Consider the following 17,380-nt stretch of genomic DNA (forward strand, 5'->3'; position numbering starts at 1 on the left):
ACCAACAAAGGAACCGTTGGTTCTTAGGGGCCACAACCCCTGAGGCTCCGCAGCCAAGTCGGTCTTAGTTTTAGTTTGAACTCCTACTTTTATAACTTTCACACTTATCACAGTGATTTGTCAGCAGTGGCGTGCGGTGAGGTTCATGGCTGGTGAGGCACAAAGTCCTCTGGAGTCAGATTTTACAATCATAATACCTTAAAAGTGTTTTCACTATTTAATTGTCAAAATGCATATAAATATGTCCACATTTCACATTTTATCATAATTCCTATCTCACCTAAAGGAACATATTTGTTTTGTCTTTTATAGCAGTAGGAGACCTGACCTGTAGCCTCCATGTACAGTATTTTTCACAATTCATACTCATTCTAAAGTATAGAAAGGTGTAAATGTTCAATTTGACCCTCAGTGAAGTTTAATGTTGTTTTTAAAACTTTATATACTGCTTTGATCAGTTTTAACTGATTATAACATAGACTACTTCACTCAAGGTTCAAATTTGCTTTTCAAGCACTTGAATTTTTTTACTTAGTGTCATTAAGTAAGTTTTTACTGTGAGACTGTGAGTGAAACCCATTTGTGGGGACACCCTGCGTCAAAGGGTGGTACTGTAGCAGCACGCCCTTCTAGATGAGGCCCTGTCACAAAAAAGTAACCATGTCACAAAAACATCGATAAACACATTAGGCAGGTTGTACAAAGTCATGATTTAGAATAAATCCGGCCGAAGGCTGCAAGCATTATACTGTGAAACAAAAATGTAAAACCGAAACGGATTACACCTTGTATCAGACCATTTACTGACAGTTTCAGCATCAGGGCTGAGGCTCCCCTCGCTGACACATCACTTCCGGTTTCTCGCCATATTAGATCAGGAAATGCGCAGATTTCTACTCAGGAAAATGTTAAGATAATTGAAATGATAGAAAAAAATATTTTATAACGTGTATGAAACAGATCAATGGACAAAAATAAATTTTTATTTTATGTTTTTTTAGTCACGTTATGGTATTGCGTAATGGTTGGTAAACAGGTGAGGTGAGGCCCCACCTCCCCTGCCTACCCTGACCGCACGTTACTGTTTGTCAGGTATTCAAATATAATTGGGTGATTAATGAAACATTGTCCTGTAGTGCAAATATTTATTTAGCTCCACTTAACCTTTAACCAAGGTGTCTGACCTTAACCAAAGTGGGACTGACTTGGACCTCTTTCTAACATGGTACCAGGAACCTGCCCAAAAATTCACCAGTCAGACAACCAACATTACTGTACAACCAGTAACACACTGACCCACCACATGTGGTTCTGTTAGCTTCTACTTAGAACTAATTTGTAAAGATGCACGTTGATGTTTGCAGTGTCTTTGCCTTACGAGTGCAAGTGTTTTACTCAAGGACATACCTGGAGCCCTGGTGGGTTTGAACCAAGAATTCAACTTACACATATTTTACACATATTTAAAATCCACCAAACTGAGTGACTGATTCAACTCATTCAACTTCTGCATCAGATTCTTTCTACCGTCCTCAGGAGCTGCTGTGATATGCACTGGCCCTGCTTCGACCTGTGTACAGCAGCAGGACATCACGTTACAGTCTATCACGCTTGTGTCTGTGCAGGTGGGGATCATCGACGATGACATATTTGAAGAGGATGAGCACTTCTTTGTGCGCCTCCTCAATCTGCGTGTGGGCGACGCTGAGGGAATGTTCGAGAGTGACGAAGTTGGTGCTGCACCCAAAGCTCGCTTAGTGGAGCCCCTGGTCGCCACGGTAACCATCCTAGACGACGACCACGCTGGGATCTTCACGTTCAATGAGCGCATGGTGCGCGTCAGCGAGAGCGTGGGCACCATGGAGGTGACAGTGGTGCGTAACTCAGGTGCTCGTGGTACCGTCATCCTCCCATACCACACCGAGTGTGGCACCGCCAAAGCTGGAGAAGACTATGAGGAAGCCAGAGGGGAGCTGGAGTTCACCAATGACCAGACCACGTGAGTTTCCTTTATGCATATATGGTCACAGACAGAACCACAGATGAGGTCACAGTAACCTTCAGGTCATCAACCTGTGAATTCAGATTGTTGACCCTCCTGTGTCTGACCAGAGTCAGAGTCAAACCTTTGACTGAACCCTGGATTCTATGCATCCTTCCAGAATGACTCTGACACAGAAAGGAGGTAGCCAAAGGGCAGAACGACCCCCACTCCTGGTGATGAAATGTCCCTGTGTGTGTGCGTGTGTGTGTGTGTGTGTGTGTGTGTGTGTGTGTGTGTGTGTGTGTGTGTGTGTGTACAGTCAGACTCTCCAGGTGAGGATCATTGATGATGAAGAATATGAAAAACATGAAAACTTCTTTGTTGTGCTGGAGGAGCCGCGATGGTTGAAGAGAGGAATCTCAGGTAGGTTATGTGTATAGAGGTTTTGCTTCAACGACACAGTGAACCGGAGCAGTTATAACAGCCACACTGCCTGTTTGCTGTGTTTCCTCCTTTTGGAGCTTGTTTGTTAGTTTTACCATTTTTAATATCAAAGCACATACAAGCTGTTATGGCACTACACAAACTTGAGCTCAGCCGCTTCCCATCTCTGAGCACACAGAGGTTGGGCTAGCACCTGTAAGATGGGGGTTTATTAAAGTCCTCTAATGATACGTGGACAGCAGACAGTGATTCTGTATTCTTAGACGGTTGTATATGGTTTTTTTACTAACAGATTTTTCTCTTCCCTCTCTTTTTACAGCTCTGCTGCTCAACCAAGGTGACTGCATCTCTATTTCCCTAATTCACAATAAAGAGACAGGTTTGTTGGAACTGTGTGGATGTCAATGGAAAGATAATATAAATGAGCAGCTCTATCATGGTGGACACGACCAGGGTCAAGAGGCTCTTCTCCATGTCCACAGCGACCCAGTCACTGTGTGAACTGAGCTCTGTCTCCAATGGCATCAGCGTTGATGCAACACATATTTAGCCTATGATGATAAAAAGCAAATGAAAAGGTAAAGTTCTTAACTGAATTCTCTGAATTCTCTCATTGTTTTAATCATATCCTCGATCTTGTCCTGACATATGGGGTTGAAATTGATAATTTAATAGTCCTTCCCCAAAGCCCTCTGTTATCTGACCATTTCTTATTAACTTTTGAATTTACCATAATTGACCTTGCAGCAGTTGGAAAGAAATCTTACTATAGCAGACGTTTATCAGATGATGCCGTTGCCAGATTCAAGCAGATAATTCCATCATCTCTCATTGCCTCATTGTCTTGTACCTTATGAACAGGTTGAATGTCTTGTAGATGATGCTGCAGCTTCTCTGCGTTCAATGTTATACACGCCGTGGCTCCTCTGAAGAAGAAGTCTGTGAATCAGAGGAGGTTAGCTCCAAAGTATATCTTAGAAACGCACTGTAGCCAGGCTGACTAAGAGTCATAGCTGTGTTGAGCCTAACTATCTACAACTGAGGTTCTTATTATTGGCCCTAAAAATCACAGAGAGACACTATTGAGTCAGATAGTTACTTTGGATGACAAAACATTAGCTTCAGATTCTACTGTGAGGAACCTTGGTGTCATCTTTGACAAGGATCTCTCTTTTACATCATACATTAAACAAATCTCCAGAACCACCTACTTTCACTTTAGAAATATAGCTACAATTAGAAGCATCCTCCCTGTCTTATCTTAAAGACCTCATAGTTCCTTATGCTCCCACCAGAACACTTTGTTTTCAGAGCGCTGGGCTCTGTCTGTCTGTCTATTAAGCACACAATTCCTTTCCAGACATTACATTAACTATCTGTTTCTTGCTTTAGAAGCAGCAGATGGGCAGTTGAGTGCTGAGGAGGAGGAAGCCCGCAGGATAGCTGAGATGGGGAAGCCCATTCTGGGGGAGCACAGCCGCCTGGAGGTGGTGATTGAGGAGTCGTATGAGTTCAAGGTAAACTACTGCAGTTTCTGTATCCGGTAGCAGACACAAGCCTCAATAGGTTACATAACCACTTTCATACTCAGTGTCTGAACAGGTCTGATATGGCTGTGAATTATTGAAAACTCAATACGAAGACATGCAGGGTGCCACTGCATTAGGTAAGACAGAACCAGAGGGAGTGGACTGTGAGCCATCCACGTGTCTGAGCTGTGCTTTGGACCCAGGTGTTATTGGCTATTACAGTTTTTCTCAGTCACTTTAGTCCAATTCTCAGATCAGATTGAAATTCTGAAAGCTATTTGTTCAATCTTCACATCATGATGTCACTTGTGCACATCATATAAGCAGTTTTCTCACTTCTTTGAACAAGTTGCAACTGCTTTGGTACATGCATTCAAATGATTATGTACAATTCCCTGCTCTTTGTTACATCATCAATTGTTTATGTCATGTTGATCAAAATGTATTATATAGTTTACTGTGCAATAGTCTTACTCCTCAAAACATCTAGTCATTAGTTCATTGTATAAGTCTATAACTGCAAAATGGTTGACCAAGTTGTCATAATGTGACAAACATATTTTTATCTCCATTATATATTTTTTCTAAATCTGTCCTGAAATGGTAAATTGCTCTTTGTGAATTGACTTTCTCTAACAAAGGTACGTTCCTTAACCCTATTGAGAAATTGGCTGCCATGGATGCAGTGTGTGATGACATCACAGCAATCGCAAGAGGTGATATTTGCTGTGACGTGGAGGAGAATTTGTGGCCCAACATACAGGAACGACAGGAGGTGTAGGAAGGCAACACCAATTACAGTTTTTCTCAGTCGCTTTAGTACAATTCTCAGATCAGAATTGAAGTTTGCAAATATGTGTGTGCATTTCTTAAAACAATTTGTACAAACAGCAAAACACTATAGATTTCTTGCAAAAGCCTGTAACTTGCTCAAAATCTTTAGTTCATCTCTCAAAACTAAGTGTTTATGTCATTGAATGTGTCAGTGGCGTCAGAATATCAAGTCCTTGTGTCATTGTCTACGAACAAGCCAGTCAAATTACTTAGTCATGTTGTCAATATTACTATGTACTTTAGAGGGAGGTTCTGACATAAACTATGGCTACAGTTTTTTACTACAGTTAATTACTGTAAAATGTAAGTTACAGCTTTTTGTTTGATTGCAAGAGACTGGACAATGGCATCCAGGAGGGTCATTTGTTTATGTGGCTGGTGATCATAAACTTTCCATCCTGATGCCTGATGATATTGGAGTGATGAAAACTGACATTGTCCCAAACTATCACATACTTTGGCAGGTGATCTCCACTCGGACCCCTCTCTTCTTCAGGGATGGGATCTCTGTAGAGAGTTTCTAGAAAGGTGATAAGATGCTCTGTGTTGTATGGACCAATCATGGGAATATGTGTAAGCACACCATTGTCAGACATAGAACATTGTGTTGTGCTCCAGCTATATATGTATATACTTGCCAGTTGATGATTATTGAGATGCACCTTTGTTAGAGAAAGTCAAGTCACCTGAGAGCAATTTATCAAATCAGGACAGATTTAGAAAATACATATAATGTAGATGTATAGAAATAGGTTTGTCACATTATGACAACTTGGTCAAACATTTTGCAGTTAATGACTTATACGATGAACTACTGACTAGATGTTTTGAGGAGTAAGACTATTAGTCACAGTAAAATATATAATACATAGTAAAATATATAATACATACATCCATCATTTTCCAAGCTGCTTATTCTCATATGCGGGGTCGCGGGGTGCTGGAGCCTAACCCAGCTGGCTATGGGCGAGAGGCGGGGTACACCCTGGATGGGTCGCCAGTCCATCGCAGGACATTTTGATCAACATGACATAAACAATTGATAATTTAGCAAACAGCAGGGAATTGTACATAATCATTTGAATGGATGTACCAAAGCATTTGCAACTTGCTCAAAGTAGTGAGAAACTGCTTATATGATGTGCACAAGTGACATAATGATGTGAAAATTGAAGAAATAGTTTTGAGAATTGTACTAAAGCGAGTGAGAAAAACTGTAAATGTAGTGGTGGGAACCACTGCTTCACAGCTGGATAGAGGCAACAGGTGTGAGCAGACACATCAGTTCCGTCCACCATACTGAGAAGTCAAGTGTTGGGTTGTAGAGACAGACGTTAATGAAACCTGCAGCTACTGAAATGTGCTGTGCTGTGATTGGCAGAGCACCGTCGATAAACTCATTAAGAAGACCAACCTGGCGTTGGTGATCGGCACACACTCCTGGAGGGAACAGTTTGTGGAGGCGCTCACTGTCAGAGCAGGTGAGCTGTTCACACCGTTTACACCTTCAGCAGGCAGTGATATGCTCCTTACGCAGGATCAAACAGGAAACTCAAGGAAAAGGTGTCAAGCACAGGGGCAGGCAGCTGTAGATCAGTGGTCAAGTTTAACCACCAACGGCATGTTGGCTTTGGGGCCACCATGGAAGTAGCAGTTTACTACACGCTGAAATCATCCACCAAGCTTCACTTCATCCAAACCATGTTGGTCCTCCTGTTTCAGGTGATGGTGATGATGATGAGGAAGGTCGTGAGGAGCGTCCTCCATCATGCTACGACTATGTGATGCATTTTCTCACCGTGTTCTGGAAGGTCCTGTTCGCCTGCGTCCCACCCACGGAGTACTGGAATGGCTGGGCCTGCTTCTGCATCTCCATTAGCGTCATCGGCCTTCTCACCGCCGTCATAGGGGATCTGGCCTCACACTTCGGCTGCACCGTGGGACTGCGGGACACTGTGACTGCTGTGGTGTTTGTGGCACTAGGAACGTCAATTCCAGGTGAATTGTGTGAGGAAAATGTGAAGAAATGCTTTAATGTTTCATCATCGCAAACCCACTAAATATATACATTTACACGGATCCAACAAGGCTTGTTTACCATGTTGTACAGGGGGGTACCAGAAGGCACAGGAGGGGGCCACAGCCCCTCTCACCTGCTAAGTTAAAGCAAGTTCCCGTATAACTTAAGTGGATCCTGATCTGGTGAATATCCAGATGAGAATGTGATCAGTGCAATGTGATCGGTTCACTAAGAAAATAGAAATAATGAGTTTAGCCTCATTCACTTTGGATTCACAGATACAATGATCTGACTGCAAAGAACTACTGCTCTCTGCAAATTAAAGACAAATATGATGTGAGCAGTAGACGGTAGAACGTCTCTCCCTAAAGCCAACTCTTAATTTCCCTGCAGACCACTTGTTTTTAGTGAGCGACAGGAATCTGTGGAGAGTGTAGCTCCCTTCAAGTTATTCAGACACAATGAGTTAATTTTTACAGACCTTTATTACGTTCTCTTCTCTCTTGCCTTAACATTCCATGTAATGCTTCAATGCCATAAAATTTAAATGACTTGCTAAACTTTAACTTTATGCCTGAACTTTTACCATCTTTTTCTGACTGCGTTCCATACTAAAGAACCTGACAGCTACAAACCATGGAACATTAGTTCTGCCACCATTACTTTCACTTCAAAATAAACCAGCTTGATGGCAGCTACAAAGGGCTCTATGTGACTCAGGGTCTGTGTGCATGACTTACCTCTCCGTCTCCTCTCAGACACTTTTGCTAGCAAAGTGGCTGCCATGCAGGACCAGCACGCCGATGCCTCTGTTGGAAACGTCACCGGTAGCAACGCTGTCAACGTGTTCCTGGGGATCGGCGTGGCGTGGTCAGTTGCTGCTATTTACTGGGAAATCAAAGGGGAGAAGTTCCAGGTGGACCCGGGATCGCTGGCTTTTTCCGTCACTCTCTTCACCATCTTCGCTTTCATCTGCATGGCTGTGCTCCTGTTCAGACGCCGCCCCTCCATCGGGGGAGAGCTCGGCGGCCCCAGAGTGTCCCGCCTCCTGACCAGCCTGCTGTTCCTGGGCCTGTGGTTTCTCTACATCCTCTTCTCCAGCCTGGAGGCCTACTGCCACATCAGCAGCTTTTAAAAGGGAAAGAGGAAGCACAATGCACACATACAGTTAAAACACTTAGTTCATGATACAGGTTTCATCAGATTAATAGGGCTCATGCAGCCTGCAGGTTTGCTGCAGCTATACAACATGTTCACACACACACGCTGTAGGTATGCATGTGTACACAGATCATAACAGACGCACAGTTAGAAACATAACAAAGGCCTGTGTAAAGACAAAACCGACCCAGACAGAAGGAGCAACGCTCTTGTTTCAGCGCCACATGATAAAAGGAGTGAAATGTTTACAACGTGAGGCTTGTTTACTGCAGGAAGACACACTGCTGCTCTGTGACACAGCGCAGATAAAGGCAGTTCTCCACACGCTCTGTAAATAGTTCAAACCTGTGTACATATGGAGCGTAGTGAGGAGTGAATCACTATAACCTGTTTGTTTGTAGAAGATCTACAGATTTCTGATTCTCCACTCAAACAAAACCCACATGACATCAACAAAAAACTGCGTGAAGATGAAGGTTGCGAGAAACAGGAAGTCTCAGCCAAACCTCAGCATCCAGCCTCAACAGACATATGTGGATCAACGGTTTTACTAAGCATCTTCACATTACGAAACGTAAACGTAAACTAGTTTAAACCAAATGATCTTAATTGTCGGCTCAGCTCATCCTTGATAACCTAAGCTTGGAGCGACGTCAGTGACTCTGTTTCCTCGCTCACATTCCTTCACCTGCAAGGACAGCAGCAACCAGGCGCAACAAGAAGGAAAGCTGTTAAAAACACATTTCAGTCTTTGCTTATTGATGAGGTCACAGGTTTCTAGTAGAATTTCACTTTACACAACACATGACAGCACCAGTTGGTGTCTTAAGGAAAAGGATTAAGCTCTACAAACAGTCATGGCTGCAGGCTTTTGGTAAAACAGGAAGTGATAAAAAGGATAACTTATGGCGTGTTATTAATGAAACACTTCAGATGTTGGGGAGGGATTGTGTTAATTTGTCCCTGCCACGCTAAGAATAACTGCAGACAATGTTCACAGGGCTTTGCTTTGCACCTCTGCAGGAAGAGAAAGGAGAGATAGTGTCATTGTGTGTTCAAATCAAGTACCGTTCACCTTGAAGGTATGTGTGTTGATCAGCAGAGGTCAACTGAAGCCAAACAGCTGGTAACACTGGATTATGTTTGCTCTGCTGTAACTTTTACCTGCAGACAGCACTGAGATACATGATGCTAAAGGTTAGCTAGCACGAGAGAAATGTCACAGCCAAGACCATATTAAATGAGGACTACATGTATATGATTAGAGACCGATGATTAGAAAAGGAAGCACAGCATCCACAAGGATGAGTTGACTTATTTAATGTGTCAAATTGAATATACTCGTGATCTGAAGGTTCTGCGACTTCATGCTGCAAGGGCGTTGCAAACATTTCACCCACAAATGAAAAGTGCTAAAAAAGTGAAAACTGATATTACTGTTAATATATCTGATTGATTTCATTGGTTCACCCGTGATTACAATACTTTGTAAACTTTCTAAAATCAGTTTTATATTTTCCTCAGAAGTGCGGCCAGTGTAGATTTTTGGTAATTCAAACAGTATTTATTGTAGTAGACAGCCAGTTCACACAGGCAGCTGTGAAGACAACATTACCTTACTGAATTTGATGACACAAAACGTGATTTACTTTCATTTGCTGAAATAAGTTATCTGCTGAATTGTTTTTGTCTGTACATTTTTTCTCATGAGATTATTTATTTATTTATAAAGAGATAATTTATGTATAAAATAGCGGCGTCCATAAGTTTTGGAGCTTAGTTAAAGAAGTGTGGATACATGTGGAAAGAAACAAAGGCTCTTATTTTGTTATGCGCTTTGGTGAGAGGTGGTTTACAAGCTTTCCTGCTGCACTATTTGTTGTAAACCTCGGCCAGTTTACATTTCCTCACCTGGTTGTTTTGAGTGTAAGTAGCATGTTTACGTAAAGAAACTGTGAAACATTGCCAGTTTGATTGTCAGTCTGGGATGTTGTGAGCCACCATGGGATATTACGTTGATGCAAACCATCAGGTCTGGTGTGTACTGTAATCCGTGGCTGCGTCGGAACTGAGCAGTACCAGCCGTGATCCAGCACCCAGGAACACAACTGGTTACAATGTCCAGGCAATGTTCCTCGTTTCCATGAACTTCTGTATTAACTGTTGTGTAACTTGATGTGCCTCCTTCCCTGTCCAGCCTCTGCTCCTCACCCCACTCTGTCCAGTGTGTCTGTGTTCGCGTCCCCTTCGTGTCTGTAGATGCATGAAGAATCCCAGTGTACATGTGTTAGCAGCATGGTCTACTGTGATGGACGCCTAAGGGCTCGTTTTATCAGGTTGATCCTCCTATAGTCCCAAACACAAAAGCCTCATAGGTCAAATAAACTGAGCACGTGGCACAAGCAGACACAACCACAGCTGTGAACAGACCAACTATAGAGCAACGATGGTCTTTACAGATCCAGCTGGCTCTGCTTACATGTTCTGTTACCCTTGGAAGCTGTGAAAACAGGCCTAAACAACATCTCCTTCATTTTTAATTTGTTGGTGTATCTTACTAGTGTGTCCGTGTTAGTGTGCCCCCTTCCTCTTTCTCTTCTCCCAGGTCTTGCTCTTCAATGTTTTTCTTGTGATGATGAAAAATTCTCCCTCTGCCTGAACCTTTGTAGGTAAATAATGAAAGATTTACTACAATATCATGTGATTTATTCAATACTGTAATAAATTCTTAACTGAAGATGCTATTTAAGTTTTTTTATCAAATGTAGAAAAAGATTTAGAAAAACTAATGTGTTCTTGAGAACAAGGCATGAGGTGTAAGAAGGTGAAGGTCTGTTAAGATCAAGTGAAGTTTATTTAAATATAAGTTATTTATTTTCAATGTGTTATGTGTCTGTGTTGTCATTTTTGCACTAAATAAGTAACCAGTAGTCAAGCCCAGTGTGAGACAAACAACCTGCAGGAATTTGGTAGCAAGTATAATAGTGTGACTAATGAATCTACTTGGATGAGTAGTGAAACGTTTCAACAAAGCAAAGAAATGTTTAGCGGTCCAGACAATGACCTGTTTCAATGTAGTCTGGACAGTTTTGCGTTTTAGAAATAGTAAGGCACCGCTTAATCAAATCTGCTGTAACCTTGGAAATAATTAATAATTATTATTTAATTTACTTAGTCCCACAGTCGGGAGGTTTTTCATTTGCATTTTATCGATCCCCTGGGGAGCAACAATGACCTTATTGTAGAATCTGCAGTACAATAAAGTAAAACTACTTCCTAAAGTAAAATAGATACAAATAAATTATTATGATTTAATTAAACTGTACGCAAATAATTACTTAGCTTTTGTCAAACTAGAAAGTCTCAGGTTGAATAATTAAGTCGCGAAATCAGCGGAAATAGTTTAGTGCGCAGACGCGGACGTGACGCAGGCGCTCTCGGTCGGGTTTCTTTTCGTTGGTGGGTGACCCGGACAACCAGCGGGACGGGCATGTGGACGGGTAGTTAGCGCTTGTATGCGTGGTTGTTTAGCAAGTTGATTTTTCCAAAATAACCTTGCATCAGTTAACTGCGAAATTAGTTGCAGTTTGGGCTGAAGTCGAACCTCTGCTGAGAGCGGAGCCAGGAAGCATTCGAACGACGGAAGAAGGTAACGTAATGTGGGCTAGCGCGTGCAGCCGCCATTGTTTACGGATAGGCGGAGAGCGGGGCCTTCCACTGATTCTAGACGTGGGGCGGATTCACGCACACTGAGTGTGTAACCTTTTCGTAATATGGGTCAGTTTGTGGGGAACTATCCGCCTGCGTCACGTATTAGTGAGGTATGTCTTCATGAAAGTGGACCTTTACTTTGAGCGCGCTCAGTGCGCGTTACTTCACGTTAGGCATTGTCGACGGTTCTCTCACCGGATGGCTAACAGACGCCAGAAGCATTTTGAGTAATTCAATACAGACAAACTACTCAACATAGCAATATTATAGCTCAGTCGTGTATGTGTGTGTGTGTGAGAGAGAGGGAGAGATTCGCTTGACGTGTGTGGCGCGTAAACACCAGCTGTATTTCAGCTCACTTTTCTCTTTAGGAAGTATTTTCGCGCTTTTTCAGGACTTTTTCAAAATTTAAAGTGGTTGTCGTGCGTGCAGAATAGGGGATGAGATTAAAGGCAGTGGGTCTTTCCCAGTCATGATCGAAATCTTGTGATCCAGGTGAACTGGGTGGAACCATTGTAGCTAAAAGTGAAGCTTTGCCTTCCGTCTTACTGAACACACCTGGTGCAGGTAGTGAGCTACGAGCACTGACTGCTGGAAACAAACATAGCTTGATGCCTGTTTCAGAACCACTTACTTAAGGGACCTGCTTTCTGCAAATGGCACCAAAGAACGTTTTTTTTAAAGAGCTTTAATTGCTCTGTGTTGATTTTGATTCTAATTTTTTGATAATTTACAAGTCAATGTGTTGTTCTCCCCAACAGGCACAGAATGTCGTATTACTCATCCTCCCGTAGTTCGTCACGGGCCACCGACTGTAAAGTGTACGTGGGCGACCTGGGAAATGGTGCTGCCAAAGGGGAGCTGGAACGAGCCTTCAGTTATTATGGCCCACTAAGAAGCGTCTGGGTGGCCAGAAACCCTCCAGGTTTTGCATTTGTAGAATTTGAGGATCCGAGAGACGCAGAGGATGCTGTGAAAGGCATGGATGGGAAGTGAGTAGTAAAAGTTGTTGTATTTTATGGTATTTATTTTTGTAGTCTTGTGGGAAATTTTTTTCCACTCATTTTCCTGCACAGTGAGTGCCCAGCCCCCCCAAAGCCATGATCCTAGGGGAAACACTGATGTCCATTTTGGATGAATGTCTCAACCAAGCTAAACTACGACAATAGATTGTGATTGACAAAACATCTAGAATTTCTAGTTGCTGGGCTTTACCATATTGGACCTATTTTACCCCATTTGATATTTTGTTTTCAGGGTTCTGTGTGGTTCTCGCGTTCGTGTGGAGATGTCAACTGGCCTCTCCAGGAAGGGTCGTGGCCGCCCAAGTCGGCGCCAGTTTGATCCCAATGATCGGTGTTACCAGTGTGGGGACCGGGGCCACTATGCCTATGACTGCTATCGCTTTAGCAAGAGAGGCCGTCGAAGCAGGTGACTTCAGTATAATATGCGTGTGTTAACTTTGCTTTATGAAACTGATGAAAGCACAAGATGTTAAAATTTGATTCAACAACATTTACCGCACGTTCTGTATGCATTTAGGTTGCTTACTATACCTTATCCTGTGTTGCTCTAATGTAAATGCCAAGTGAGCAGGTAGACAGATTTATTTATTAATTTTATTTCTTTTGTAGGTCTCGCTCTCGGTCCCGCTCTCGCTCCCGGTCCAGGTCCCGTGGGCGCCGCTACCACTCTCGCTCCCGCAGTCGTAGCCACAGCCGGTACGTCAGCATGTCACACCAAGTGTGACATGAAAATGCTGGGCTGAGTCCAAAAATACTTGGAACATCTTTTTATGATCATAAAACTAGAGCATTTTTGAAATGTATAAGCACTTGCTGTTTTTTCTTTCTTAATAAATTATGACAGCCTGGGTAAGCCATGTGTTTGTGCATGTTTTTTCCCCCTCAGGAGCCGCCGTAGATCTCCTTCCTATTCCAGGCGCAGGAGTAGGTGAGAATACACTTAAGCACTGTAGTCTATATTTTGTTTGTAAACGCAAAGCTACGTGGACAAATAATAATTGTTGTTTTCTATTCTATTTCTTTTTATGTGGCCATTGTTTCTAGCAGCTGTGACTTAATATGCTTTGTTTCCTATTACATTAGGTCAGGCTCCCAGGCTCGTTCCAAGTCCAGGACTCCTGTGAGAAGGTAGGTGTGAACAGCAGGCTTTCAGATCCAATATATAAAATGGGGGTGTGTGGGTTTAAAAAGAAGATTAAGACTGAATCCACCACCACCTCACATCATCATTTTGCTGCCCTGGCCTTCCACCAGCACTGTTGCCAGGTTCTTGCATGGTGGCATCTGTTATACATAACAAAGTAATGGCGTGTGTTGTGTTTTGGTGATTGTAGTCAGGTTGGTGTAATATCCCTCTGCTGACCTAAAGTTGTATGCACCAGCCTTTGTTCCAAGAATAGGGGACTTTGATATTATTTAGTCTTTATGCTGCACATAACCCTTGTGTCGTGTTCATGTCATGGTAAACAGCTTAGTGGTCCCGGTTAAAGGTTCCATTTAAGACTCAAATAGTCTTCACTTATGTGAAAAATACACACACGTCCAATGAATTACGGTAAACTGTTTATCAAATTGGAGGCCACTCTGGTCCTTCTTATACAGAACGTCTGTTTTTGTTTTTTGTGGCCAGAGCGGCCTAAAAGAGGAGGGGGGCAGAGGTGTGTACGTTTTTTGACATTAGCATATAGGAGGTCCAGAGTTTTATTGCCTCTTCTGTGGCAGTTAACGTACTGGGGGGGGGGTACAGGCACGTTTAAAGTTTTTAAGGATTGTGAATCAGGGCCTGCAGGTGCTGCGTCTGCAGCTGGGACACGATGTTGTCATTGTCTCACACGGGACGGCGACGGCCGTCAGAGGGATGTAAGCGGTGACTACCAGCACAAAAGATAATTCCCGTGGCAGGTAGTATGGCCGAACGCTGTCATTACTGGCTTCTTTAGTGTTGCGCTTTGTCTCAAATCAAACAAAGAAGGAGGGGGGGGGTCCCAGAATAACTTTAGCAACTTACAAAGTCAAGAATGAAATGGGTATACTTCCAGCTTGGCTTTGTATGTTTGTCTACTGACATAATTTAGTTTCTCTGTATACATTTAGAATATAAACTTTTCTTTTTTTGCAGTCGCTCGAGATCTCGCTCTCGTTCTGGCTCTGCACCCAGAGGACGTTCTGCCTCCCGATCCCGCTCACGGTCTCAGTCGGCCAATCACAAGAGGAACAGGTAAACCCTCCGTCCGCATGTCTTTTTTTAATACTTTGTAAGCTGTGTACATTTCTAATGCTCAGTTCTGCCAGTTGTCAGTGTTATTGTTAGTGTAGTGTTTATTACACCTTAGAATAAAAAAGCAGCAATATAGTACACTTTAAAAAAGGTGTTTTCAACTGAGTAGTTGAGTTCTGTTCTTCATGTGAGGGCTAGGTGCTCTATTCTAGGGGGGAGTATCTGTTTAGTAGACCCTCCATCCATCAGGAGTGTCGGGCTGTCATGAAACAACCAGCAAGTGACGATGAGATTTACCATCACCAAGACCCTCTCTCTTCTCAACACAGCGAAGCCACATCTTCTGCCTCTGCAGTTGGCCAGTAGTGGAGTGGGAGGGTTAGAGGACAAGGGCTTGGGCATAAGTACAGGTGGCTAGAGCTCTCTCTCTTGTGCATTCCAAGCCCATCAGGGTTGATTAGTCCTGGATGGTCTTGAAAAGAGAGCACAAGACAGACGGCCTCTAAAGAGCCTGGAAACTGTTTCATTTGCCAGCCACAGCCCATGTGATGCACACTCATCATCTTTGCTCTTGCTTTGTTGTAACCTCACCCACCCTACACAGCCCTTTTTCTTCAACATTGAATATCACACAGCAAAAGACAATGACAAGTGTTAAGATGATTGTTTCTATTTGTTTTAACTCTAATTTTGGCTAAATCAAGATAAATAATAACTGAGATCAGAGACAACACCATTGGTGTGACTTAGGGTAAGAATCTTTGCAGCACAGATTTGTTTATTTTTCATATTTTCTTTAAAGCGTGTGGTGGGAGCTGAGCACTGCACTGACACCGCAGCTGATCCCAGGCCCAGGGTCTGCCAGCTGGCGGTGTGTACGTCCTGCGGGAGGGTGATTAAGCGCTGACCTGAGCTCAGCCTTCGCCTGCATCTGGTGTTAGAGGTCGACCTACCGACCGAACCTTCCCCACAGTGAACGGGTGGCCGTCTGTTCATCCGACGCACACGCTCAGACGAGATCAGCCCGCGCACACATAGAGTTGTTCTACTAGAGTCACCCAGCCAGCCTTCAGATGTACCGGGGGCTGACCCACACAGATCAGAGTTCGACCACTACTACTTTTTTTAAATCCATTACCTACCTACCAGACCCCCACCTACCAACCAGAGTTCTTCAACCTCTGTCTTAGCTTCTGAAAGTGAGAGAAAGATCTGACGAGAGATCAGTCTTCAAGAGCCTCCCAGCGCAGTGTCTCTTCAAGTTGTAGTCATCCGTCCTTTCATCCTTCGCTTCTCTGTACTTGTTGTTTCTGCCACTGTCTCAAAGGTAACAAAAAACCAAACCCCCTGACAAGCTCATGTTGATGGTGAAAGAAAATGCACAGGGTTGATAGTTGGTAGTCTGAAAACTGGTGATATGCAGCTAAAGTTGAGCATTTAACCAGCATGCTTAGTGGACAGGTGTGTGGCTGAATGTGAAAATGAGTGAGTGGCTGAGGGCAAGAGAGCAATGACAATCACTATTATGACATATTGCAACATCTACACCATGACCAGAGTTTGTAATTATAGCTCCTTAAAATAGTGATGAACAGTTTCCATCGTTTTGCTGTCTTATTTAAGTATTCTTTAATTAAACAATTAATTTATTTCCAACTATGGTTCCAGAATTAAATCTGTTAAACTTGTAGCAAGTGAGGAAAAAGCTTTTAGGGCTTGTCCATGTTTGAATGATGTGCTTGTTGGGACTCTTATTTATTGCTCAGGAATGTAAAACACCTGTACAGGCTGTTTTAATATTGAATAAGGTGTGTAATATTGATGTCCTCCAGCCTCCCCTGTGGCAAGCTAACCCCTTTTTGTTTCTATTTCAGTCGTTCCCGCTCAGCGAGTCCAAACCGAAGCGCAACACCTGCAGACGACTGAGTGAAGATGGCTCTTTCCTTAGCGTAAAACTCATCCTGTCTGCTTTTACAGCCCCACAGCAGATAGTTTTAGTATCTTAGTGTAGACCCACTTAAATTTATTTTCTCATCAGGACTCCTGTGTTTGTGCAGCCTCTCAGGCTGTTTAGTCAGTGAAGTAGACAAATCACATTATTAGGATTATTTTTAATTTTTCCTCTGCATGTGTTCTTGTGGGTTTTTTTTTTTTTTTTTTTTTTTTTTTCTAAAGCCGAAGTGAAGACACTGTACAACTATGTTGTTACTGAATGTTGCAGGTGATTTTTAGCAGTGTACAGTAAATGATGGGGCGCTACAGTGGAAAGACTGCTTTTATTATCATAGCTCAACTTTCTGAAATGTTTTCCTCTTTATGAATGAGCAAAAGATACTTTGCATTGCACTGCAGTTTGAGTTTTGAGTTGAAATGCTGTTAGTTTTCACTCATCTGGCCTGCGTGTCATTAAATGTCACATTCCCACAGTGTGCTTCTGTTCTGCATTGTCTTCTT

The 17,380-nt window shown here is 42.9% G+C and overlaps 2 protein-coding genes across 6 annotated transcripts in view; both read left to right on the plus strand.

The window, feature by feature from the left end:
* The window catches only part of slc8a2b (solute carrier family 8 member 2b), a 42,890-nt gene extending 32,037 nt beyond the window's left edge, over positions 1-10,853 (plus strand). For all 4 annotated transcript variants that reach the window (XM_055513976.1, XM_029171747.3, XM_055513977.1 and 1 more), the window contains 7 exons: positions 1,626-1,999; positions 2,304-2,407; positions 2,748-2,765; positions 3,821-3,945; positions 6,173-6,272; positions 6,514-6,789; positions 7,570-10,853. In XM_055513976.1, coding sequence (XP_055369951.1) covers positions 1,626-1,999; positions 2,304-2,407; positions 2,748-2,765; positions 3,821-3,945; positions 6,173-6,272; positions 6,514-6,789; positions 7,570-7,946 — 1,374 coding nt within the window. In that variant the 3' untranslated portion in view covers positions 7,947-10,853. The remainder of the gene's footprint in view (positions 1-1,625; positions 2,000-2,303; positions 2,408-2,747; positions 2,766-3,820; positions 3,946-6,172; positions 6,273-6,513; positions 6,790-7,569) is intronic.
* Positions 10,854-11,393: 540 nt separating this feature from the next.
* Positions 11,394-17,355, plus strand: srsf7a (serine and arginine rich splicing factor 7a). Of its 2 annotated transcripts, XM_055513981.1 has the most exons (9): positions 11,394-11,621; positions 12,445-12,675; positions 12,941-13,114; positions 13,318-13,404; positions 13,595-13,636; positions 13,792-13,836; positions 14,828-14,926; positions 15,729-15,797; positions 16,801-17,355. In XM_055513981.1, exons 2-9 carry the CDS (start codon positions 12,452-12,454, stop codon positions 16,850-16,852), a joined length of 792 nt encoding a protein of 263 aa, XP_055369956.1. In that variant the 5' UTR covers positions 11,394-11,621; positions 12,445-12,451; the 3' UTR covers positions 16,853-17,355. The 2 variants fall into 2 exon arrangements, with proteins under 2 accessions (XP_055369956.1, XP_029027587.1); XM_029171754.3 differs by lacking the exon at positions 15,729-15,797 and having other exon boundaries at positions 11,396-11,621.
* The last annotated feature ends 25 nt before the right edge of the window (positions 17,356-17,380 follow it).

This window comes from Betta splendens, chromosome 13, assembly GCF_900634795.4.
Source record: "Betta splendens chromosome 13, fBetSpl5.4, whole genome shotgun sequence".
In the NCBI taxonomy this organism is placed as follows: domain Eukaryota; kingdom Metazoa; phylum Chordata; class Actinopteri; order Anabantiformes; family Osphronemidae; genus Betta; species Betta splendens.

Excerpts from the sequence above, each read along its gene's own strand:
- srsf7a (XM_055513981.1), top strand. The coding sequence starts at position 12,452 with ATGTCGTATTACTCATCCTCCCGTAGTTCGTCACGGGCCACCGACTGT. Across the intron at positions 13,637-13,791 it reads TATTCCAGGCGCAGGAGTAG|GTCAGGCTCCCAGGCTCGTT; the intron begins GTGAGAATACAC and ends CTATTACATTAG. Across the intron at positions 13,837-14,827 it reads TCCAGGACTCCTGTGAGAAG|TCGCTCGAGATCTCGCTCTC; the intron begins GTAGGTGTGAAC and ends CTTTTTTTGCAG.